Genomic DNA, 25,001 nt, shown 5'->3' with positions numbered 1-25,001 from the left:
CCGCGGAGGGGACTGCAGCGTGCGAGAGCTTACAGACGGTGAAGGCACACAGAGCTCAGAGCATGTCGCCTCCTGTTGCTGCACCTCACTGTGGGATCTGCTGTCGACCTTTCAGACCGCACACATGAACCGAGAAAGCTTTTTTACGCGTCATCCCGCTATGTGCGACCCGGACGTCTGGAGGAGTTCACCAACACGGCGCCTGCTCTGAGTCCGGAGGGAGGAGAAAAAAAACAAAAAAAAAACCGGGCTTGTCATTCCGGGGATTTTTGACACAACTTGTCAGAGAAGTCGCTTGCTGCTCGCCGGAGGTGGTTTACTCGGAGCTGCGTGCAGAGAAAGTGGGAAACAAGTGTCGGACGGAGAGCAACAGATGTTTTTTCGTGGACATGCGGCCGACTGAGGAATGAAAGCAGCAGTGAGGCACCGGCGGCCCTTCCAGCGGTTCTGCTGCTGTGGAGTCGGGCTGGTCGCCGTCATTTGGCTCGCACAGGTCATTCAGGCACCAGGTGAGACCTTAATATAGATCCATAGGCTGAGCGCGCCCGCGTGCGTCCGCAATAATCATAATCCTGAGCAGGTATTGACTGCAAAATAATATCACGATTAAAAAAAAAAAAAGGATCTAACACGTATACTTTCGCATCATATTTACTAAATTCATGATAGTGAATTTTGCATGTTTCTTTACTCTGAAGAATTAAATATGTATCTGCCAGGAGCCCACATCTTAAATACCTGTAGCCGTATATTTTACCATCTGTACAATATCACTAAATATGCTAATTTTTTTTGGCAGTGTACGTTGATAATTAGGCTTTAAGAACAACTAGTCGAAAGAAAAAAAAATTAAAACTATTATTGGTCTCATTAAACTGGTAGGAAATGCTGCATAGCCCATCAGAACATGTAGTGCTTTGTCTTCATCTGGAGCAAAGGACCCACTTCTCGCCTTTTTGTATAGATGTGTGTATGAATATATTGTTGTTTTAAAGATGCCATATATTACAGTAGATAGGTGCTGCATCCAAATGTAATCAGATAAAAGATATTAAAAAAGATGGATTTAAGCAGAAAAGCAAGTAGGTGCAGATATTAGATTGTAAAGTTCAATCTCCAGCTGTGTGCCATTTTTTTTTTTTTTTAAGCAAAGCTTTGTCTTCAAAGCAACAAATGGTACTGGATGACAAATATTTAAACCTTTGGTCAGTTTTGATTTTTTTTTTATTCGACCTTTATTTTCCCAGGAAGCCCCATCGAGATCAAACATCTCTTACCGGGGAGACCTGGCCAAGATAGCAGCTGCACAGACTCACAACATATAAAACACAACATGAAAATCCAATATGTTAAGATAAACCAAAACGTGTCTCATTCATCACATTCTTTAGGATGCACATACATTTTTCAGTGGATATAAATGTATCTGATTTTAGATTTTTTTTCCAAAGTGCACGGTAAAGAAATGCCGTTTTCCCCAGATCAGGTGAAAACCCAGAATATGTTCAAAAGCAACCACCTGGAGGAAAGCTGTTAACAACCCGAGCTGAAGCAGCTTACATTTTCTACCATGATTTTAAAGCGTCTCCCAGCTTCTGTCCTTGTGGGGATGATTGACTCCGTTCACACTGCAGGATAGGTGACAGTTTGTTGATTACGTAAAGCAGGCTCAAATTCTGGCATGTCTAAATCCAATCACTGGGGATAACTTCAGTTTTAGGTTAGATATTCAGTAGATATTACATCTTTAACCCAGAAGAAATGCAGTATGTGACAGGGCATGTTGGGACTTCATTTTTGAGGACATTATTTGCCTTATCCTCAAATAAACCACCTGACCTTTTTAATTTCTGCCAGGCTGTCACACGAGCTGTTTTTCTTTCAATAACATAAACTATATGTAGATAAATAATAGATGAATTAATTTTTGTGTACAGTGGCACAATATAACACTCTCATACACGACACATCTGCCTGACGTAATCCTGATTTCCCCACAGACTGGTTCCCCTGCTTCCCACAAGGTAAAATAAACTTTACATAAATCTATAAAAGGACATCCAGTTCACTCGATGTCACATCAATAACTGCATTTAGTTATAATTCATGTGCACACAGGACCACAATGTTTCTTACCTATTAAAATTAACACCCACTGTGACATTATGCACCGTCCACAGTCACATCAGTATCAGTCATTGTACAGATTGGGTTATTTTTCCTTGTTGAAGTGAAGTCTGAGGTAGCTGCACTGCACCTAAAGGCATCCCCCCCACCCCTTCACCCTCCTCCTCCTCCTCCTCATTATCCTCTCATCATCTTTGCTGATGTGGTCACACACTGTCACACACACTCATCAGATGATCCAGCGCCAACAACGCTTTTCGTCCGCAGTCCCGTGTGCAGAGTGAATCTGTGAAAAGGTGAACTTTTTGTTCCATTAGGAGTGTTTGATTTACATTTGGGTTTCATCGTGGTGTTCCAAAGAGTGTCCTGGCGAATGAGCCGTGTCATTAATATTTATACTTCACCTTTAAATTATGAGTGTGCCACGGACCAGAAGAGGTTTTCTGAGCCGAGACCAAGGCCGCTAAACTTAAACCACGTAAAGGCACTCGGGCAAAGCATGTGGTCTGCTGTTTGTAATGGTGACAGGCACGTTACTCGATTACACATACTGCAGCATCCCGCTGCTTGTATAACCATTTATGGATGTGCCGGTCCAACCCTGAATGTCAATGTCTGTCTGATACTGTCACAATCCAGACTATTGACCAGTGCACCTCATATGTTTTTGCCAAGAAGAAAAAAATAATAGTGGAACAAACATTGTTTGAAGGGAAGAAGTGTGAAAACACCCTCCAGACAGCAACAAAGCTGATCACATACAAATGAATTTGCTCATACGAAGCCTCACCAAGCAAGATTTTATCGTGAAGATGGCAGCCCTATCTCTGTGCAAATAAATGATAAATTCAAAACTTTCAGGTCATCATAAATCCACTTTATTATTACTTAAAGCACCAGTACTGTATGTAGTGATAGCAAAACAAATTAACTGCAGCATCAACACGTTAATTGATATTTTTGATAGGAGAGAAAATATGTTGCACTCATAACAAAATAGTAATCTGAGATTTGGTTTTCCACTTTGCTCCTCCCTGTCATATTTTTATTTTTCTCTTGAACTTGATATTGTCCACACTCAGAAATTTATGTAACTCTGGTTTAAATCTAATTTAAGGTCAAATCAAATGTTCATCATCTCTTTGTTTACTGCAACACAACACTTTGGTGTAAATGTTAAAGTGGAGATCCGGAGGGCTGCAGTGTCGTCTACATGGAAGTGAAGCAGAGAGTGTTGGACTGAAATACAGATATTATCTTTTATACAGTTATATCTAAACATTCAGGTTTCAGACGTAGCCATGCTTACTGGTATTGCCACTATTGAGGATTTCACAGTCGGAGACATTTACTACCACAGCCTGCAGTCGTGTCTTGTGGAGGCTGTTTGGGGTTAGAGCCGAGGAAGCCGGTCTGTCCAGTCGATGTGTGATCGGCGGCATCAAATGTCTTGTTTCTCCTGAAGGAGGAGGCAACACTAGTTTTCAGAAGGGAGCAGATGATAAGAGCATGACTTTGGTGATTCATGTCTTAAAATATGGTGTGATTTATTGATTTGAAGCAGTTAGAACATTTCAGCTTGTGCTCCAACAAAATGAACAGGCAGGGTTTCTGATATCTTTGTTGCAATAAAACCACAAAAATAAAATCGCAAAATAATAGAACGACGTTTAATCTGACAGCTTCAGTTTGGAGAATCCTCACAGTGAATTATGAATGATGTAATTATGATTTAACATTATGCTGTCTACCTTGTTGCCTTCAACCTGTGTGTTTATGGTGAGCAGCAGGATTTAGGTATTTCATGTTATATCAGCTTTCATCACTGCTTCTGCACCCTCTTTCCTTTATTTACATCTAGCCGACTGCCTTATCTGGACCAATGATAACTGTAACTGTAAACGTATCTTAAACACCATTGATCACCAGCGTCGTAAGCCACTTCCAGACCAAAGGTCAATGCAGGAGTGAAGACAAGTGTCGTTAAATGCCTGGAAAGTGTGTGAGGCTGTGGTTTTTATGTACCATTTAAAGCTGTTCCTAATTTGAGGCAGGATCTCCCACTTTTTGCAGTTTTAAATGTATACATTACTAATCAGGAAAAGGAAAGGAATTTGAAAATGTTTACTGCAGCTTATGCCATCCACTTACTAAACTGATCACAAGATGAGAGACACCACCTTACCACCTTAGCTAAACAATTTCCTAAGAAACCCTGTTTAGTGTTTAACACCAGGACATCAAACTTACAATTTAACATGTAAAAGACTTTGAAGGAGTGATAGTTTTATAGTGACCGATCATGCAGTTTGAATTTACACAAGGTGAATAACTGGGTGGAAAAAAGACTTGCCAGCGTCTCTCTTTCTCTGTTTAATTTAATTACAGTTACAGCCAGATAAGCCTGAAATTACATGTAAATCAGGTGCCTTCTGATAGAGTGTTTTGTCAATGCACTTGTAAGTCATTTGTGTTGTATTATAGTCCTGCTGTAAGCCACAGATTTCTCACTATTGGGGCTGCAACTAATGATTATTTCCCTTCTGTAAAGGAATCTGTTAATTTTTTAGGTTAATAATTAATTAAAACTACGATTTCCCACAGCCCAGTGGGATGTCTTTATATAGTTTTTTTTTCCAGACTTTCCAGCTTTATAAACATAAATGAATCAACCTACGATGAATGAGCTACACATAAGAAGCTGCAGGGTATCAAATGCCCCTTCCACTCTTGATTCAGAAAAGAAACCGAATAAACGGCGCATTTTTTTATTTCTCCTTTTTCTAATGAGACGAGATGGTGGTTTATGTGTTGGAGACTTCTCCCCGGTTACTAAAAGTGTGAAAATGGTGCAGCGCCATCTGTGTCAGGAACCTATTTGAATTTCATACGATTCGAGTTCCTCTTGATGCCTCAACATGAAAGCCTTGACGTCTCCTCTCAGCCTCAACCGTTGCCCTCGTGAAATGGGCTCATTGAGCTGCAAGGTACAAAGGGACACTACAGCGCCTGGCAATCATGAAATGCAGCAGACACATACCCCGAGCAGCCTCATATTAAAAGGACAGTGCGTAGTAGAGAGCATAATAACTGCTCCACTATCTTCTCGGCCCTTGGTGGAAGGATCTCTGTATTTTTTTTTTACCCCCGTAGCAGAGATGATGAGGCAGTTGTATCTGATGGGAGTTCCTTGGCTGTCGCCCTAAAGCTGTAAAAGCTGAAACCCACACAGAGATTAACTGTCAAGGAATGAAATACAGAGCTGAAATACGCTCTATAAAGATTTTAGTGCTGATGGCTCAGGATTACTGAACATGTGGCTATCTCCCACAGCCAGAAACACAAAACTACAGTCTGAGTCCTCGTTGGACTCAAGAATAACACTGGCAGCAACAATGCGAGGATTATTTTCTAAGAACTACTGTACATTTTTTAAATATTTTAATCCCAAACTATAAATATACTGTTTATTTAGTTATTATAGTCCAGTCAGATTTGCACAGTCGAATTAAAGTAATGTCAAAATATTAACAGAAAATATTTCAACAAAAAATTTTGTCCACGTTTTAAATCATTTTATCAATTAATAAAATTGATGCTTTGAGCTTCTGAAGTTGAACAACTTGCTGCTTCCGTTATTTTTCTGTCAATATAAGTTAAATATTTGAGGTTTTCACACTGTTGGTCTGAAAAAAACAAGTAGTTTGTAGGCATCAGCTTGAGCTCCAGGAAATTATGATTGGCATTTCATCAGGGCTTCAAAAATGTATTCTAATTGTGGTCGGTAGTCATGATTTTTAGTTTAATATAAGACGGAACAATTAAAACAATCCTCACAACAGAGGGGCCTGCACCAGCAAATGTTTGATATTTTTGTTTTAAAAAAATGACTCAAACAATTTTTTTTTTCATTTGACTCATCAACTAATCAACTAAATCAATAATGCTAATAATTAAACATTCTTAGTCTCCCCTGTCAATCAAAGCACGGAGGTGTCTTCTGTATCTGTGAGGTCTGTGTATCTGTCTTCGTTTTGCACTAAAATGGCTGTTGTTTTTTGCAACAGAGACAGAGTCTTCTGGGTTTCAGCCGGGCGTGAACGGCGGGACGCTGCGATGGACACGCAGGTTAATGCAGGAGCAGTCAGACAACCAGACCCTGGATCAGCCTCGAGCAGGTGAGTCACTCGTCTCTCTTTTTTTTTTTTTTTTTTTTTCTTTACCTGGATAGATGCCATGTGTTCCTCCAGGACACACAGACAAACTCCCCCAGACTGTCTGCATTCTGATCTGTGCTGTGATGTTTTACATTTTGTCAAAAATGAGAGAACGAAGATGAACAGGGATTTCTGATTTTATAACTGAATTCAATTCCTGACTGATCAAGACGGTCATTGATGCAACAATACTGTCATGTTGTATCAAGTACTGATGCGGTGCCAGTTCCTCTTTCACAGTTTAAGCCTGCAGGATTTGAAATCACGAACTCCCAGAAAGACCATAAAATCAGTGTGACGTGTATTTTGTGTTGGTGAAGGAGATCATTTGAACGCTTTAAATTCTTGAAAAAGAAAAGGTTTGACAATATGTTTCTGCCTTGTGTTTATACGTGTGTGTGTGTGTGTGTGTGTGTATGGTGTATGAAGGTTAACAAAGAGGTGTACCAGAGATTTCTGCCTCTTACCTGCATGTGAACTGAAAGGTCATGCGAACTTGTTGTCAGGGGTTTGTGATCTGTGTCAAGCGGAAATCCTCTCGGAGACAGACGAGGCTGCCAGAGCAAAAAGTCAGATCAGATTTTCTCAGGTGGTCTGCTTTCAACGGACAACCAGTTACTTTCCTTTGCTTCCTTAGCACTCCTCAATAGTTTGATGAGATTCAAGCTGCTTTTCATGAAATTTTCACTGAGACACGCAGCCAATCGGCAGCCATAATCGGACCTCTGTTTCTCTGGTTCCCAGGCTGATTAGCTGGCTGGCTGACATGAGCCGCATTCATCACAGCTGACAGTTTTATTATTAAAAATTCAGATCAGAGAGGAAATCTCTTTATTGTTGCGCGGGGAGAATAGCGCACAGTAGATGAAATAACATGGCTGCACAATAAAAAATCTCTTGCCTTACTGACAGAATATATTTCTGTATCTTCATATCATTTGCATTAACTCTATGGCTGTGCTAATGTTAGGCTGCCATTTACAACGCTGTATTGGATGCAAACTGCACAGTAAGGGTTAAAACCCGAGTACAATATTTCTGGCATATTCTTATATAAATGTATGCAAATCAGGTTATGCCACCAAATGCCTTTTTCAGACCACACACTCCTCCTAAATGTCACCTGACGGGTGCTCTGCCAGATGACGATGTGCAACCTACAAACATATAATCAGCCAATAATTATGTAGATATTCAAGTAGATTTGAATGAAAAATTCTTGCATGACATCTTGTGCATGGAAAGATGTTTGCACGTGTGCAGAATATGCAAAATATTCATCAGGAAGCCACAAGTCTTCAGGACATGCCAGCACTTATCTGTCACAGCATGTAGGGAAGCTCATCATGTCAGGGTTTCCAAATAAATTTGATTCAGGTATTGTATTAAGACACTTTGTTCTCAAAGTAGCTTTTAGGCTTAGATAATCATTCTGTCATAGTTCAGTCTTTTGAACAGATAACGTTTTGATTGTATTTTTATTAAAGGCTGATATCTTAGAGGTGCACAATCATGGACTCATCAGCTGTAAATTAAGATGTTGCTTGCACCTCAACATCCCACTGTGTACCACACATCCTCTTCTGTGATATTAGAGGTTTATTTCCTCCACACTTGAGAGAGAAAATAATGGGACTCCGTGTCTCTGTCCACCAGCGCTCCATTTGGTCTGTGCAGCCATTTGTGTTTTGCTACCTGATAACATACTTAACCTTTATTGAGTTCCTGGTTGCAAACAGATCTCCCTCATTATCTCTCACAAAGACACAGGCGTATTGCGGATAGCTACTTCACTGTGGTAATACGCTAGAGAAAAGGAGTGGAACAAAAGGCTGCACCAGGTAGTATAAGACTCAGTAGTGAGCCCGGCTCCAGCCTCAGGTTGCCGCCCTCCTCCTCAGCAGGCCGTCTGACAGTGATTGCATAATCTGTATTGTGATTAAAAAGCCTGTCCTGGACCTCGGGGGATATTATCTTGGGGATTGCACAGTAACGTCCAGCCCCAGGCTCTCTTTCTCTCTTTCCATCCCTCCGCTGCTTAACAAGATGGAGACGGCGTGATTCGGCTTCAGCTGACAAGCCTCGGAGACCGCTGTTGCTAGGCAACTGAATGCTAAATTTTGAAACCCAGACAATTCTGTCTTTCAAGCATTAAAAGTGCAAAGCGAAGAGCTAAAAATAGACGGGCGGTTGTGGGGTGGGTGCTGGGGTTCAAAGAATCCGAACAATGTAAATGAAGTAAATGGATCGTGCTGTGTTGTTGTCGAGGTCTATTATGTTGTTTATTTTGGCAAGTAACAGTCAGCTGAGAATAGTATTTTTCCACAGCTGGGTTTGAGGATTTTTTTTGGGGGGGAGGGGGGGGGGGGGGGGGGGAGTGTTGAGAAAGACTAACTGGCAGCTAATGTACCACAAACTGGTCTTTAACTGTGGTCTTTAGCAGGACAGTCACATGATGCAGCAGTTTAATCAACCATTATTTTGTAGGCATGACAAGTTTTGGAAAATCTGAATCAGAGATGATGTGGTCTTGCTCTGAGCCAGAGGTTTATTATACAACCTCCTTTTAAAAGTTATGATTGTTATTGATCAGAGGATGTTTTGCAGTTTTTTTCTGGCTGCATGTTTATTTCCTCACCCACCAAGCTGATGGTGGACGGTGTTGTATGATTAGGCAAAGCTCTCTTCTGTCGCAACAGTGTTTACATGATGTTTAGTGTTTTTATTGATAGGCGAGGTGGTTTGTGCGGTTTGAAGCCCTGCTGTCGTTTCATCAGCGTTGTATTCAAACTGCCTCAAAGGAAAGGGAATCAAAGCACAAATGCATAATTGAATTTACATTACACACCTGGATGAAATATTTATTTTTTGATTCTTCATGAAAAATGCAACTGTGTTGCAGATGTCTCCGTGTGTGCCGATACGCCAGCGCCGGTTTGGTTGGTGCATTATGCGACTCTACTCGCCGTGGCAGTTGATACCATAGCTTGACTCCATGACTTCCTGCAGACGTTCAGATCGATAACATTATCCTGCACCGCCCACTGCCCGTCATTCAGCTTCAATGAAGCCTCCTGCAGCAGATTGACTCAGAGAGCTCAGCTCCTCACATTAGCACTGGTTTCATTTAATGAGACTTCACTTCTGATGCCTAGTGCAGAATTAGTTTGGCATTGACTGAATGCTCGGAGATCCAATCTGTCGCAAACACTTATTGATCTGCGGTCAGATAAAATACATATTTAAGAAAGAAGCTGTCATCTCTACTCTATACTTGTGATCTATTGTCATTACACAATCAAAATAACACCAAAATAAAGTGATGACTGGTTAATGCCTCCCTGCAGTTTAAAATAGGAGCCATTGGTTTATAATAGTCATAAATGTTTACGTGGACTCCACTAAAAGCTAATAAAGTTTTACATTGTGGACACTCGGTGTGTTAAGGATGAGAGCAGACACATTAGGGCCAATTTACGCTTTGCTGCTCGACAAACATTGTCTCATTTTAGCATGTGGCTCCTGGTTTTTAGAGTGCTTTAGAGTTCATATATAAACTTGTTGTTTCGTGCCCTTTTTTCCATCAACAGGTTCAGCAAACAATCGACAATTATCACTGTTCTGCTCATTATATACTGTATATTTTAAAAATAAATTCTCTGCCACAAATCTACTGATTTCTTTTTTTTTTTATCTGCTATCAACTACTTAACTTATAACTTGAATCCAGTTTGCATTAATATATCTACCTCATGATTAAATAATTGTTAAAAGAGTTTTAGATATATAATCTTTGGTGTAAAAGACCAGTTAGTCGAATAATCAATTAGTTGATAAGCAGAAATATAATGTTTGATATATTGATAATTGCTTAATTGTTTTGAGTATTTTTCTTTTTTAATAGTGAATATTTTTTTGTTGCAGACTATTGGTTGAGACAAAATGAGAAATTTTAGGCAGCACCTTTGGCTTTGACAAACTGTGATCAATAATAGTCACCGTTTTCTGACATTTTAAAGACAAACAGCTAATCAATTAAATCTTTAATATAACCAGCAGATTAAACAATAATGAAAATCTTTGAAGCTGGCAACAAGCTCTGTCTGATACTTTAACATCACTCTTTGTTGTTTTAGGTAGAATCATCACTAGATCTTTGTCATTTATAATAATATCACTAGTTGTGACTACAAAGTAGAAACATATTGATGCTTAACTATATATACTGATATTTAGATTTTCTGTAATTCACAGAAAAGACTACACACTCATAGCAAATTAGAGGTGTCATTGTGAGTTCTGCATTTCATGCACTTATAAGTGGAGAGGCATTTTATTTCATTTAATTATGCGAGATGAAGTGAACAATTTATTGCTAATGTGCGTATATTTGAATTTCCAAATCCCAAATGACAGTCCTGATGTCCCTCTTTAGGTTTGTGAATGAATTTTAGGTGAACTTATAGTTGAATGTTTTTCATTTTAAACAGGAAAACTACTTTAAAAAAAAAAAAAAAGGTTATATATTTTATTTTTTGCTTGATTAAGGTTTAGTTCAGTCTGTGAAGAAGTCCTCCCCAATCAGCAGTTCAATACATGCACCTATTACTGACAGTTTGTCCCTTTAGAGGTGACCGCACAGCTGACTGAATAGATCTGAGGTGATACATGTAGTTTGAAGAAATCATCCCACAACCTGAGTATCGTCTCTGTAAGAGCACTTCAGCTTGTGTAGGAGTGAAACAAAGACGTGTGAGCTGCTGTGAAGCCTTTGACAGACAGAATTGGATCAGAGGTGAATCAGCTGTGGGAGCATCTTGATATCCTGGTGATTAAAAAGACACCAAACACAGAAAAGTGGTGTTAGAGAGGATTTTTTTTTTTTTTTTTCAGAGCAACTGCACATCAAGTGATCAGTAAACCTCTGACTTTATTGAGCTGATGGCACATCTGGCTTAAAACCCTATTTCCGGAAGTTGCAGATCGTCTTCAAACCCGTGTTTTTTCTGATGTGGCCTCGCATTGTGAAACCGCAGCAGCACAGTCTGCACGGCACACTCTTGTGCAGAAACCTTCAGTAAACCAGTCGACTGTTTCTGTCTCTGTGTATCTCTGTGCCGTTCTCCCCCCTCCGTTGCGCTCTCAGACCTCTCCTGGGGGTTTGTAAGGAAAAATAAATATTTTTAGACATTACGGTCCAGAGCTGCTGTCACTTTTATTTTTATTTTTTCATAAACCCTAACCATGGGAAACATATATTCACCTCCCCCTTTCTCACTGTTCATGTGATCGCCTTGCCTTTGGCTTCCTACTGCCACCCATCAAAAAAAAAAAAAAAAAAAAAAAAAAGCTGCCCCCAGGGAGAGGGTTGCCATAGCAACTACCTTCACCAGCGCAACTACCTTCACCAGCGCAACCCCTCAAAGCGTCCATCTGAGCTACATGTTGTAAACCTGCGTCTCCAGCGACAGCACAACCTGAGAGTTTACGTTATGGGGCAGACAGGAGACTGGAAGGTTTCCAGGGCTCTGAGACAGGACGCAGGGAGCAGAGACGAAGGTGAAAGAAATAAAGCCAAAGAGGGAGCACAGATGTCCAACAGCTGATCAGCTTGACGGGCCGCCTGAGAAGACGGATACAGAGCAGCGCCACATTTAGGCTCTGTCTTTCATGCGATAAGATGTCAAAGTTTACATGCTAAGCCTTGATGATTTACTGGACAAGCCCTGCCTTTCAATAACAGCTGGCACACAAAGAAAATAGGCTTTGTCCGTCCTCAGTCTTAGGAGAGCAGAGTGACAGCGGCCTGCCAACCGTCAGAAACTCATTTCAAATGGAGGCCTTAAAAACGATGCACACGGAGCATTTTTTTGGCCCGATAACACAAATGTGTAAACAGCACTGCACAAACATTTATATTTTCTAAAGGAACATGTCCAAGTTGCCGTCCCCTCCTCTGGAACATATGGCCTCCTCCTCTCACTCTCTGCCACTGCCGTGTCAATGATCAAATCTCATATCCCTGATCGCAAGGGACCCTCTCTTAATCCATGCAGCCTGTTGTTCAGTTTCCACGCAGCCGAGGTGCAGTGTACAGCGTGCATCGTGACGGCTGCGGTCTGTGTATTGTGTGCTCTTCGCCCCACTGTTGTCTCACACAGCAGAGGAGCTATTAATAGCTCCACACTCCCCAGTAGTTTAAATTCATCCAGCTCAGCTCAGAGTTGTAAATTGGAGCTGAACCACACTCTTGAGGTTCTCTTTTGCAATGGCAAATGAGCAGAGGGGAGCTAAGCTGTCATTAACAGTTTTTCCCCCCTTTTTAACACTCAAGGGAGGACAGGAAGCAGCTGCCAGTTACATTTCCACCTCACTTCCTGTCTCATTCTTCAATGGAAGATGAACACTGTGTCTACATGTTGTTGTTGTTGTGGGTTGTATCATGTCTGTTAGAAATTGTGACTGAAATTAGTAACACAGGATGATCATACACACCTCTTTGTTTTTTTTACATCCTTGAGTTCCTGTTGTCATAAAACGTGTCAATACAGCATTGTGGTTGTTTTTTTTAAATTTTATTTTCAGGTTGCAGGTTTTTTTTTATATAGAAATAAAAAATGTTAAAGCTGAACTGATCAAATTAAAATACTGAATGATTATAATGTTATAATCCCCCTGCAGCCATCCATGAGTTTCCAGAGGACATCTTTACCAAGGAGCAGAGGAAGAATGGGGCTGTGTCTCTGCATGCACTCTGTGTGAGTGTTGCCTGAAATCTGCATATTCTTTCTGTTTATTTATATCCTTGACTCATCAGGCTGACATCCGACATCCCAATAGAATAAACCGACACAAATTACAAGCTGAGAGCTATACAACTGCTTTATTTTATATAAGTATGTGTATGTGACCTTCAGCTCTGTCATCTGTGCTCAACTGTACTTTCCAGGCTATCTACATGTTCTACGCTTTGGCCATCGTCTGCGATGACTACTTTGTCCCCTCCCTAGAAAAAATATCTGAGGTGAGGACAAAGCAGCAGCAACCTGCTTTCACATGTCATTCTTTGATTGTTATTATTGTATTCTTATTTTTTTTTTTACATTTTATTTTTATCTTCCAGAACCTGCAGCTCAGTGAAGATGTAGCCGGGGCGACATTCATGGCAGCAGGAAGCTCTGCTCCAGAACTGTTCACCTCTCTCATTGGTTAGTACTTCAGACAATCTAGACGAAGTAACAGCTGTAGCAGTTATGAGAGAGATGACAAAATTAGTTTTTACTTACTCTTAACATTTTAATGGAGAAAATATTTTTTAATTTCAAACAGTGTTCATGCCAGAATGATCCAGGAGATGTCAGCAGAGTCCACTTTAAAACATAAGAAGTATTTTTACCAAGTGATGTTTTAGTTTTTGGACAGTCATTAAAAGCACAAATAATCCCTCCCCCAAACATACATGACATCTAAAATGAATGATGTTTTATGAATTTTTATCAGGCCTTCATTTAGAAAATCTAAATTTCTCCATTTTGGAGTCGTCATTTAATCAGAAATCAGATTAATATGTTAAATATAAAATATTTGCTTTAGAGGAGGCTAACAAATGAAGCAGAGAAAATAAAAGAAACCCTGGAATGACCGACTGCAGGGACTTTAATTTAATCTGAAATCAGAACGACCCTTCCCACCTCCAGGTGTCTTCATCACTAAAGGAGACGTTGGAGTCGGCACGATCGTGGGCTCGGCTGTCTTCAACATCCTGGTCATCATTGGCCTCTGTGGAATCTTTGCAGGCCAGGTAGAGCAAACTTTTACCAACATCTTGCATACAGTTGTTTGTCATATGTATTATACCTCCTCATCCTGTTCTTTTTTTCATGCTTGCTTGTTCCGAGTCGATCACATAAGAGACACAGATCCACTCAATCTGGTTGTTGTTAAATATAATTTCTTACTTGTAGGTATGTGAAGAAATTTCCTGTAGGTCCATTTTTACTGGAGTTGCTGTTAAGCAGCAAAAGTTATAAAAATGATATTGCTTATAAAAAAAAATCAGTGTTCGATAACAGCTAATAAAAAAGAGAGAGCAGAGAGCTTTCTGCCTGTTGTCTGTTTTGCAGGTGGTGTTTTGAACAATGGGATCATCACTGTTTGCAGCCAGTTTTTATTGTGTGATTCAACACCATAACATTTATAACTTCTCCTCACAGACGGTGGTTCTGACATGGTGGTCTCTTTTTAGAGATTCCTCCTACTACATCCTGTCTGTGCTGACTCTCATCATGGTGAGATTTGCATTCAGGCCACATACAGTAGTTCTTCTGTGTTCAGTTTTCACTCTTCTTCTTTGCATTTAATAAAACTAATTTTTCTCTCTAGGTCATCTATGATGCCACAGTTGTCTGGTGAGTCCACATACCTTATGTCTCTACCACTTTAGTACTTTATAAAAGGTTATCTTAGGAGTCCCTAAACTTCCTGGTTGGTGTGCGAGACAGTATTTTACACTGTTGTCACAGATGTTAACTGTACAAATAAATACAAATTCTTGGGGGGGGGGGTCTAGTCTGGGTCTATTCCAGTCTGAATATCTTGATCATCATCATATGATCACATTCCTCCAGTAGGTATTTAAGACAACACAGGTCTACAGGTTCATTGCTTTCCTCTCGCGCTCTGATTGGTGTCACGACTTCTTCCTCAAATGACTGTTATTACAATCATGATGATGAAAGTGTCAACTAGTTCCACAACCACTGATTGGGAAACTTGTTAAATCGATTAGGTTCCTGATTTACAAATAACAAAGCATCTGAATATGTATTTCCATTTCAGAGTCAGCAGATGTGATGAGGAACAAGTTCACTTTAAATTCTGCTGTAAAATTAACTTTGATTAGTTTAAATTGTTTGGTAGTGTGTCATCAGCGAGAGCCACTTTACATATGATCAGTGATCTGCTGCTCAGCTGTTGGATTGATTAGAAGGCAGTCGTTAGATTGATTTCTTTTGTGTTGCTGTTCATTTTCAACAGTTTCATCTATTCAATTCAATTCAATTCAATTTTATTTATATAGCACCAAATCACAACATAGGTTATTTCATGGCACTTAACACATTAAAATCCTTACAGCAAGACGTTACAATATTATACAGAGAAACCCAACAATTCAACAATTCCCACATAAGCTACGAGAGGAAAAAAAACTCCTCTTTAAGGGAGAAAAACCTCTAACAGAGGGAAGGAAAAACTCCCTCTTAACAGGAAGAAACCTCCGACAGAACCAGGCCATCTGCCTCGACCGGTTGGGGTGAGAGGAGAGCAGAGAGAGAAAAGGACATCATAGAGAGAGAAGAGAAGAACTGTTGGTGGAGACGACCAGAGCAGGGCAGAGACATGCAGCTCCATGACGGGACATCTGCAAAAGAAAGAAGAGAAACTCTGCGAGCGAGGGAACTGAATGGAGACAACAGACAATAAGAAAAAACTATGGGAGAGAAAAAGATGGTGAGGTATGAGTCAGTTAAAGAGTAGGAGGAAAGAAAAGAAGCTCAGCATGTAATGAGGTCCCCCAGCAGCCTCGGCCTATAACAGCATAACTAAGGGTTGGTTCAGGTCTACCTGAGCCAGCCCTAACTATAGGCTTTATCAAAAAGGAAAGTTTTGAGTCTAATCTTAAAGCTAGAGAGGGTTTCTGCCCCTCGTGCTCATGATGCCTTCTTAGCTTCCTGTTCTGATTTTTCCTTTCTGTTCTGTCAACTGGAGGCTCTTGGGTAAAAAATAGCTTTCCATTGTTGTATATGTGAGTGGTTTTAATGAAATAGTAGATTTATTCAAGGACTTAATGCCCTTTGTAGCAACGTATTCTTATGTGATGGATGGTAGACTGTTTATTAAATCACAGTGTGCCAAGTCAATGCTGTTCTGGTGTATATCACCTCACCATGTTCCTCCAAATACTGTTTGGCAGATTTGTGTTTCAGCTGCCTTTTAGACAAATGATGCTCAGTCTGTGCCGCGGTGGATGTTTAGTGTCTCTCCTGCTTAGTGGATCAGCTGTTTGTTGTTGGTGGAGGTTTTAATGAAGTTGAGATGAAGATACAGAGTTTTACATGTTCAGCTGCTGTATTTACAAAACATCCTAATGCTAAATGTTCCTTACTAGTGGAGGTACGAGGAGCAGCGGAACTTAAAAACCCTTTCGGACCAAGTTTTTGTTCTGATCCCCAAAGCATTTTATGTCTCTTAGCATCAGTGTTTTATTGTGTTTTTAACAGAGAAATAGAATGAAAATGCAGTTGAAGCCATATTTTGATGGCGGATGTTTAATAAGAAATCAGTCAGCTCACTAACAAAGCAACATCATCCTGTAACCATGGAGATGAGTTTGCACAACTTAATACTACTTGGACACCAGACAAATACAGTGTGCAGCTGTAATGAGCTCAGCCTTGGCCTTGAAGACATGTTATGCTCTATAATTCAGATCATGCATATTTAAACATTATTTATATTTAGCAGTTAATATCCACACATTTTTATTGATGTAAGTCAGAACAGACACCCCTGCCATTACAGTGTGCTCATCCATCCATCCATCATCCATCCATCCATCCATCCAGCCATCATCCATCCATCCATCCATCATCCATCCATCCATCCATCCATCCATCCATCCATCCATCCATCCATCCATCCATCCATCCATCCATCCATCCATAACACGTGTGCTCTTTACTGTGCAGGTGGGAGTCCTTGCTCCTCATGACCATGTACGGGATCTACATTATAATCATGAAGTAAGTTTGCCAAAGACCAAACGACGTCATTAGTCACCTTCTCGTGTAAATTGTAAGGACACGCGCTGTTTATTGCATGTGTAGATATAAGACATTAGTGTCTGTTTGATTGCAGGTTCAACTCCCAGCTCATGGTGTTTGTGACGCGTCAGTTCAGGAGGAAAGGGCCGTGCTGCTTCGAATCAGAGGAGCACCGAGACGACAAGATGGGAGAAGACGCAGCAGCGTGCAACACCTCTATGGTGCTTCTCAACAAAGGTTGGGCAATAATATTGCTCAAGAGGATCAACATGGCTGTGGGGCTTTCAGTGTAAATGGAGGGCTAAATTGCCATCACCTTGTTCACAGGCCAAGCTCATGGACAGGATTCTCCTCCAGTCATGATGGTAGATGAACTTCTTATCCTCAACCCCCACAAACTGTCCTTCTCAGAGGCTGGCCTGCGCATCATGATCACCCCCCACTTCTCGCCCCGCACCAGGCTTAGCATGGCAGGACGCATGCTCATCAGTGAGGTACTTGATGCACAATTTAGACATTATAACACAAAAACACAACAAACTCTACAACAAAAAGTTTGTCACCTCAGAGACAGAGACTGATCCACAGTTCGAAGAACCAGCGGGATGCAGAGGCCAGCCCCGGGTCCAGAAGGGGGTCAACCAGCAACAGTATGAAGAGGACGGGCTCCTGTAGTCTGGAAAATGGAGGCGGGAGACCAGGGATAGGAGACACCGAGTCTGGAGAGAAGCTAGGGGTCGAGGGGGACCAGCCAGAGGAGGAGGAGGATGATGAAGATGGGATTTTCAGTCCAGTGCGCATACCAGGTGGGGATGATGTTGTTGATGTGTTTATCTCTAGTGGGCTAATAAAGCTAATAAAGCTTTAAATTAATACAATTTTACTGTATTTTATTATTCATCTCTTTTATGAAATGTTCAACCAAAATGGTACATATGTGTGTGATATAGCCATAAGACCAGTTACACAAGAGCATACTGTTTGTCACTCATAAAGGCAAGTTAATTGTGAATTAAAGGTTATTAAAAATGTCTTACTTGACTAAGTCCAACTGACCCATATGTCAATAATCTGACAGTTGTCTTCACTATTTCAGTTTTCATTTGCAGAATTTTTAAAATGTTGTTAAGATTATTACTCCTTGATTGACAAAAGTCCTTGATTACTGAAATAAAAACTGGTCTCCCAACTGACTTCCTGTTCGTCACAGACGGCTGCTTGGCGCGGGTGAGGTGGGTGATCAAGTGGCCTCTGGGCCTCCTGCTCTACTTCACTGTGCCCAACTGTATTCTGCCACGCTGGCACCGCTGGTTCATGGTCACCTTTGTGGCCTCCACCTTGTGGATCGCTGTCTTCTCCTACCTCATGGTGTGGATGGTAAGAACCTACAGTAATGCAGTGCAGACAAAAATAATAAAAAAAAAAAAAAAAGATCCCCGATGCTTCAGGTTGCTGTTGGTTGGTTGTAGTATATGTCGTGCCTGGTTTTCTTTGCGACGCCTACTAAACATATATGTAATACACATCTACATGTTAGTATGCATTAATGTGTATTTCAAAACAGAAGCCGGTTTGAAGGATTTGTAGGACAAACTGGGATTGTTATTTGAGAACACACGGCCTCAAATTCCTCCCTTTTGTGCATATTATCGTTAGAGTAGTTACAGAGCAGAGGATTTCTTCTCACTCTTCTCACTGTACAAGTCCTACAACATCACACATTCAACTCCACGGCTGAATACTTGATCCTGATGTGCACTCGTGTTTCTCTCAGGTCACCATCATCAGCTACACACTTGACATCCCCGACTACATCATGGGCATAACCTTCCTGGCAGCGGGGACCAGCGTGCCCGACTGCATGGCGAGTCTGATTGTAGCTCGACAAGGTAAAAAGAAAGTGCTGTTACTTGTTGCTCTTTTGCCTGCTCTCTCTTTGTGTTGCGAGTGCTTCCGTTCAGTGTTTCTCTGTAACTGTTCCCATCTCTTTTCAGGCATGGGGGACATGGCAGTGTCAAACTCCATAGGCAGCAATATCTTTGACATCTTGCTGGGTCTGGGTTTCCCCTGGGCTTTACGTACCCTTGTGGTGGAACACGGATCATCAGTATGCAAACACTTTTATCTTTACAGAACACCTGTCTCTTTTTCCGTCTGTTTGTATTTTCCCAGGCTTACTGATATGTCTCTGCGGTAGTGGGGCGTGGTTTGGCTCAGCTGCAGGAGGGAGTGATTGGGGGAGTGGTTCAGGGACCGGTGCCTGGAAGAGGCTTAATTAGCACAGCTGCAGTGAATCACTTGATTGTCTCTCTCCACATAAAAGCCATAAAAGCCCTCCCAGGTCACCAGACAGTCACTCCCGGGGACACGGAGCAGCAGGCTGGCTGCAGGCTGGCTGCGGACAGGACGTGTGGTATATGCTCGAATGCCCGGCAGGAGAGCACAAGTGAACCAAAATATTGTTTATGCTGAATAAACACGTTGACCAACTGTACCGTGGCTAGTTGTTGTGCGTTCGCACCGGAAGAACCCACGGTGACGGCAACATGTCTGTCACAGTCTCCCATGTGTTATATATGCAGAGGTCCTGGGTCCTCACTTCTGTTCAATGGTCTGTGACACTTGTTTTCTTGTTCCCACAGGTCTCCATAAATAATAAAGGACTTGTGTATTCTGTTATCCTGCTGCTGGCATCTGTGTTCCTGACGGTGAGTAAACGCAAAATACCAAAATGTTGCACGGTTCTGATATGCGTGAAGTTATTTAGAAATGTGTAATCATTACATATTTTGTGCTGTAGAGGACTCTGAAAAGTTCACGTTTCACAAGTAAAAGATTCTACTCGGATCATCTTGTTCACATTTCTTAACTAAATTTAAAACTGCACTAAACAACCTCTGGCTCCATACACTCCCATTCAACTTCTCTAATGAAATACAAAGTCAAATTTGTTTGCACATGTCATTATGGTGTCATTCACAAAATGTGTTCCTTCTGATGTGTTTTCTGGCAGTCCTTCTGAAAATAATTCCATAATTAATGAGTTATTTGCCCTCAGAGAGCGGTATGTTTGTGGGCGTGTCTGGTTTGATTGACATGCCAGGGGTACAGTCAGTGATGGTGTGTGGGCATAGTGTCCTTGGGTTCTAAGTCAGATCCACCCCTCATCCCCCCCCCCCCCCCCCCCCCCCCCGAGCTCATCCAAATAAGGTCACTTCTGGCCAAACCAAGAAAGTGATGGGTGGGTTGTCGCCTAGTTTCAGCCAAGCGGAACTGCCTTTCTCAAGCCTTAAGTTCATATCTTGGTCATCACCATCTTGCTATTTTTGAGCTAAAAGTGACCATGGATCTGACCCAAACTGAACCCAAGGACACTATGCCCCACCCACCTATAGCGGAAACCTGAATGCACCATAAACCTGTCAATCAAACAGACATGCCCCCTTTAGACTTTTTGAGGCCCAATTGATGATGGGATTATTTCACATTGACCACTAGGAAACTAGTACAAAGAAATGACTTTAGCAAATGACTTATGACTTGTGTAAAAAAATGTATTGACTTTGTATTTCGTGAGAGAAGTTGAATGGGAGTTTATGGAGCCGGAGCCTTTTTGGAGCCAACCCCTTGGTGGCCTTTAGTGATATTGCAGTTTAAGGCACTTTCACATTGGCTTCACTTTTCAGACCTGGAAGCTACATCCGCTTTTATATGCAGTTTATGTTTACACTTCCACTACGAGTGGCCAAAAAGTAAACAAATGCAGGTTTAAGGGATAGTTTGGAAATTCAAATTTATGTTACAGAATGAATATCAGTGAAGATGTATATTATTTTCTTTAACCACTTAACATATGGATATCTGGTATCTGTCTGTGCTGCGATGTATCCAAAACAGTTATATTTCATAGATTTAATATTCTGGCATCTCGTACTGCCAACTGTAAAAAAAAATAACTGTGGTTAAAAAAAAAAAAAAGTATCCCAGGTATTTCCTGAACACTGTTCCTGCCCTTTGCTTGCAGGTGATGAGTGTTCATCTGAACCACTGGAGGCTGGACCGCCGGCTGGGTCTGGGTCTTTTGTTTCTCTATGCCATCTTCCTGCTCTGCTCCATCCTCTTTGGGCAGATGTGAGGCCTTAAGGTCAAAGGTCAACCCTATCAGGCAACATGCTGAGTACTTACCTTTCTACCACACGTCCTCTTTCCTGAAGCCAAAAAAAAGTGACAGTGTCGTAGTGTTCCTTGTGAGAGTTTGTGTGCCCCTCTGTAGGACTCGCTAAGGTGAAACTGTACACACACACGCAAACACACACATACACACACACACATACACACAAACAAATCGTTTAGCACAATTTATTGGTCCTTTTTGTACAGTGCAGTGTTTGAAATCAGTCTTTAGACGTCAAATAGGGTGACTTGGTAAAGTAAAGCGCGGCAATTTTGCAAGCAGCAGGTTTATTGAGCCTTTTACTAAAAACAACAAAAAGAGGTGGCACCAACAAAAATGTGATTTTTAGAAACAAATTGTTTGTTTCTTTTTTTTTTTTTTTCACACAGTGCTGTGGCTAATTAATGGTTCATATTTTGATGATAATTATTTACAGTACCATCACTGAGCTGAAATTTCCATTGCAAAACTACTTTTTCCATATATGTTTATGCCTCTCTAATGTTTGAATGTACAACAGCTATTCTCCTGACCTTTTTCTGCTACCAATCTTTTCCAAAACATTTTTGAAAAAAGATCAATTCCTGCTAAAATTCTGCCAAGTTTGCTTTACGGGCCAACATGCTACCAGGCAAATCTAAAAATCTGAACTGTCTGCTTGATAATTATTTTTCTAAATAAGTGCTTTGCTATCCCTATTTCATAAAAGCAATAAGCAAGTAGAAGTTTAGAGTAACATTATTTCTACATATTTTACTATTTAATTTATTTATATTTTTAATGTTAGAGGTCTGAATTCTGCTGCAGCTGAGCAAATTAATGACAAGATCACAAGCTAGTTCACTTCACCCACATCACAGCAAGCACAATTCATCTCCAACAGACAGTGAATTTATTAGCTTGTATCCGGTGCTGAGTCCACATATTGTCACCTCAGACAGTTTCCGTCAAACGCTTTGAGGAGGGTACACAGCTGTAATTTAATGTAGGGGGAATTCTGTGTAAAGGGAGATTCCACAATTAAAAAGAAATAAAAAAAAATGCCTACTGAGTATCCAGCTCTTCAAAATAAGAGCAGGACATGTTAGAGGCTGAAATCCAAGATAATAATTTAGAGGCCCGTCATGCATGGTCCTGTTTTTCCATTATTAAAGCTATCAGGCCTTATGTTTGATGTATGCTCTGAATGTATACCCTCGTTGACTTTAGCATTAGTCTGAAAATATTTACATGCATTCAAATGTAGCAGGTGGCACTGTATTACAGCACAGAACCTCTGAACAGCAAATGAGGTGCATCAGTCCTACATCAAAGACACCGTGTGTATGTTGTCAGATGACTTTTAGAATAGATTCATTATGAAAATGCACATTTATTGTGAAAATATTTTGATGAATTTGCCTCACCACTTTTAAGTAAGTATTGGGACAGCTTAATGTACGTACAGACATTAATCTAGTATTACAGTATTTTTAGAGGTCTTCTTACTATGAAATCTAATATATAATGTTATTTTATGAGTGTGACAAACTTTGATGACTTTGAGTGCTGGTTAGTTGTAATACTTCACGTTTAGGTACGACAATCGATGTTTGTATTGTTTCTTGTGCATTTTGAGATTATTTCTCTTCGGTGGAACATTTTTACGTTTAACAAGCACACCCATCAGGACGGGTGCAGAACACGCGCATACAGTTATTGAATGTGTTTGTGTGTGTGTATTATGTCAAATAATAATTCCGTGTTCATGTATACCTGCTGCTCCTCTGTCCTCCTGAAAAATACACAATAATCTGGACACAGCCACTTCACACAGGTTTTTTTTTTTTTTTTTTTTTAAGACCAACAAACTGTCAATTTTCTTTGCGTTTTTGGTTTTTAAATCTGTGAATTCAAAACTAAATGTTCCACCAAAGGGATCATGGTGATTCTTTTTTAAATGGCTGTACAATTATTATCATTGTCTACTCGACAATAATTTTTACTGTTTGTAAATGTTAAATAATTTACATAGTTTTACAAAAATGAATGTCTGACAGAGACTAGTTTTGTGGCGTTTTTGATATTTTTTAAAAACTACATAGAGTAAGCCTCTTTGTGAATTACTGTAACGGAATGAATGCATGTTTTGTCGGTGTGTTCAGTGGACTATGAACGATGTAACGTCAGAGCAGCACTCCGTTTGTTCTTTTCAGCGTTTTCTTTTATTTCAGTATTGATTCATTGACGCACTCAATCTTATTTGATGCAAGAGAAAACAGAAAATTAAACTCCTATTTACAAGTTTAAATTGAGTTTAAAAAAATATTTTGGTTAGACTATTTTTAAATTTGAGAGTGTACTGTGCGAAATTCTTTAGGTATTTCAGTGTCGACAAAGTGCCGTCCTTTTCCCAAATCAAGGCAAAATGGAACTTATTTTAAAATTGAAGACAGACATTTTTTCATCTTACTAATACTTTCTTTTTTAGCTTTAATTATTTACAAAGAGTAGCTATTTCAAATGTCATGCCATGACTAATGATATCACATTGGGTTTTAGGGTGACAGAAGCTGTTAAAATGCTAAAACATGTTAATTATCTATTACATGTCCTGAATACAAAAGTACAGTTGAGGGTTGAATAATTAGTTTGTAGGTAGGTTTTGTGCATCAACTGAAATCTCTTCATTCAGTGCTGAAACAAACTGTCCGTTAATCAATAGAAGAAAAAAAAAAAAAGGAAAATGTACGACGATTTAGATGAAGTCTTTGTTTGCTTGATAAATGACTCAAACCTTCGCTGAGTCATCTATCAGTGACTTGGGACTTGGTGCTTTTCCTTTTCAGTTTTTGGCAGCTGGTTAAACAAAACAAACCCCAATCAATTTTATTATCTGAAATAAAATACTAATCTGAAATTTTACAGATTCCTAAGTAATACATTTAAAGTTAGTTTTCTATACTTTTAAATGTAACACTTTTTTTTTTTCATTACCCGAAGCAGAAATAGTCTTTTCCCATCGGTATTACCTCCATTCTCCACTATTACAATTCATTGTGTTTCCAGCAGACGACCCCCTGCAGTGTGTGACACTGCATGCGTTGAGAGTCTCTGCTGTAAGCTCCTGATACAGATCCAGTGATCTCCCAACATCCAAACAGCTCAACTCAAGTACTTGTGATTGCACAGCGCTCAAAGAATGTTCTGTTTATTCTGCTGTGATTTTGGAGGTAGAAGATATATAAAAAAAAAAAAAAAATAATAAAAAAAAAAATCCTGGTTTAGAAATAGTATTGGATCATAGAAGACTGTTCTTGTATCTTCAGTGCAATAAAAAAAATGTGCAATAACAACTGATCTCTTTCACCTGTTATTCTCTGTAGAAGGTGGTGACTGAATGGATGGAGGTGCAGCTGAATAATTAGAGAGGACATTAGTGTGTCGCCGCCATCTAATGAAGTAAGCAAGTAAAAAAAAAAAAAATACAGAGCTTTAAACTTGCAGTGCAGAACTTTTGTCTCCCCCTTCTGCCAGTGAGAATAATTACAAAAACCTACTATGTCGCTACTGTTGTTGCTGTAAAATGGTTGATAAATTGTGGATAAATGAAACAAAAGGCAGAATTTGATCTTTTTGGCCTGAAAACATTTTTGAAAGTCATGATTTGATTATTTTATC

The 25,001-nt window shown here is 40.1% G+C and overlaps 1 protein-coding gene across 1 annotated transcript; it reads left to right on the top strand.

The window, feature by feature from the left end:
* On the top strand, positions 1-24,676 carry LOC138196490 (sodium/potassium/calcium exchanger 3-like). The gene is made up of 17 exons (XM_069146579.1): positions 1-509; positions 6,195-6,305; positions 13,026-13,102; positions 13,294-13,368; positions 13,468-13,552; positions 14,042-14,145; positions 14,558-14,632; positions 14,727-14,752; positions 17,093-17,146; positions 17,262-17,404; positions 17,495-17,661; positions 17,736-17,973; positions 18,378-18,544; positions 18,942-19,056; positions 19,162-19,274; positions 19,810-19,875; positions 21,192-24,676. The coding sequence occupies exons 1-17, from the start codon at positions 407-409 to the stop codon at positions 21,300-21,302; spliced, it is 1,830 nt and encodes a 609-aa protein (XP_069002680.1). The 5' UTR covers positions 1-406; the 3' UTR covers positions 21,303-24,676.
* The last annotated feature ends 325 nt before the right edge of the window (positions 24,677-25,001 follow it).

Source organism: Embiotoca jacksoni, unplaced genomic scaffold (assembly GCF_022577435.1).
Source record: "Embiotoca jacksoni isolate LCO1_2020_lvr unplaced genomic scaffold, fEmbJac1.0.p SCAF_13, whole genome shotgun sequence".
In the NCBI taxonomy this organism is placed as follows: domain Eukaryota; kingdom Metazoa; phylum Chordata; class Actinopteri; family Embiotocidae; genus Embiotoca; species Embiotoca jacksoni.
The sequence above is the reverse complement of the archived record's forward strand: the minus strand, read 5'-3'. Positions and strand labels throughout refer to the sequence as shown.

Bases quoted from the DNA above. Each gene is read 5' to 3' on its own strand.
- LOC138196490 (XM_069146579.1), top strand. From the start codon at position 407: ATGAAAGCAGCAGTGAGGCACCGGCGGCCCTTCCAGCGGTTCTGCTGC. The intron at 17,147-17,261 runs GTAAGTTTGCCA...GTTTGATTGCAG, and splicing joins ATCTACATTATAATCATGAA to GTTCAACTCCCAGCTCATGG. The intron at 18,545-18,941 runs GTAAGAACCTAC...TGTTTCTCTCAG, and splicing joins CCTACCTCATGGTGTGGATG to GTCACCATCATCAGCTACAC.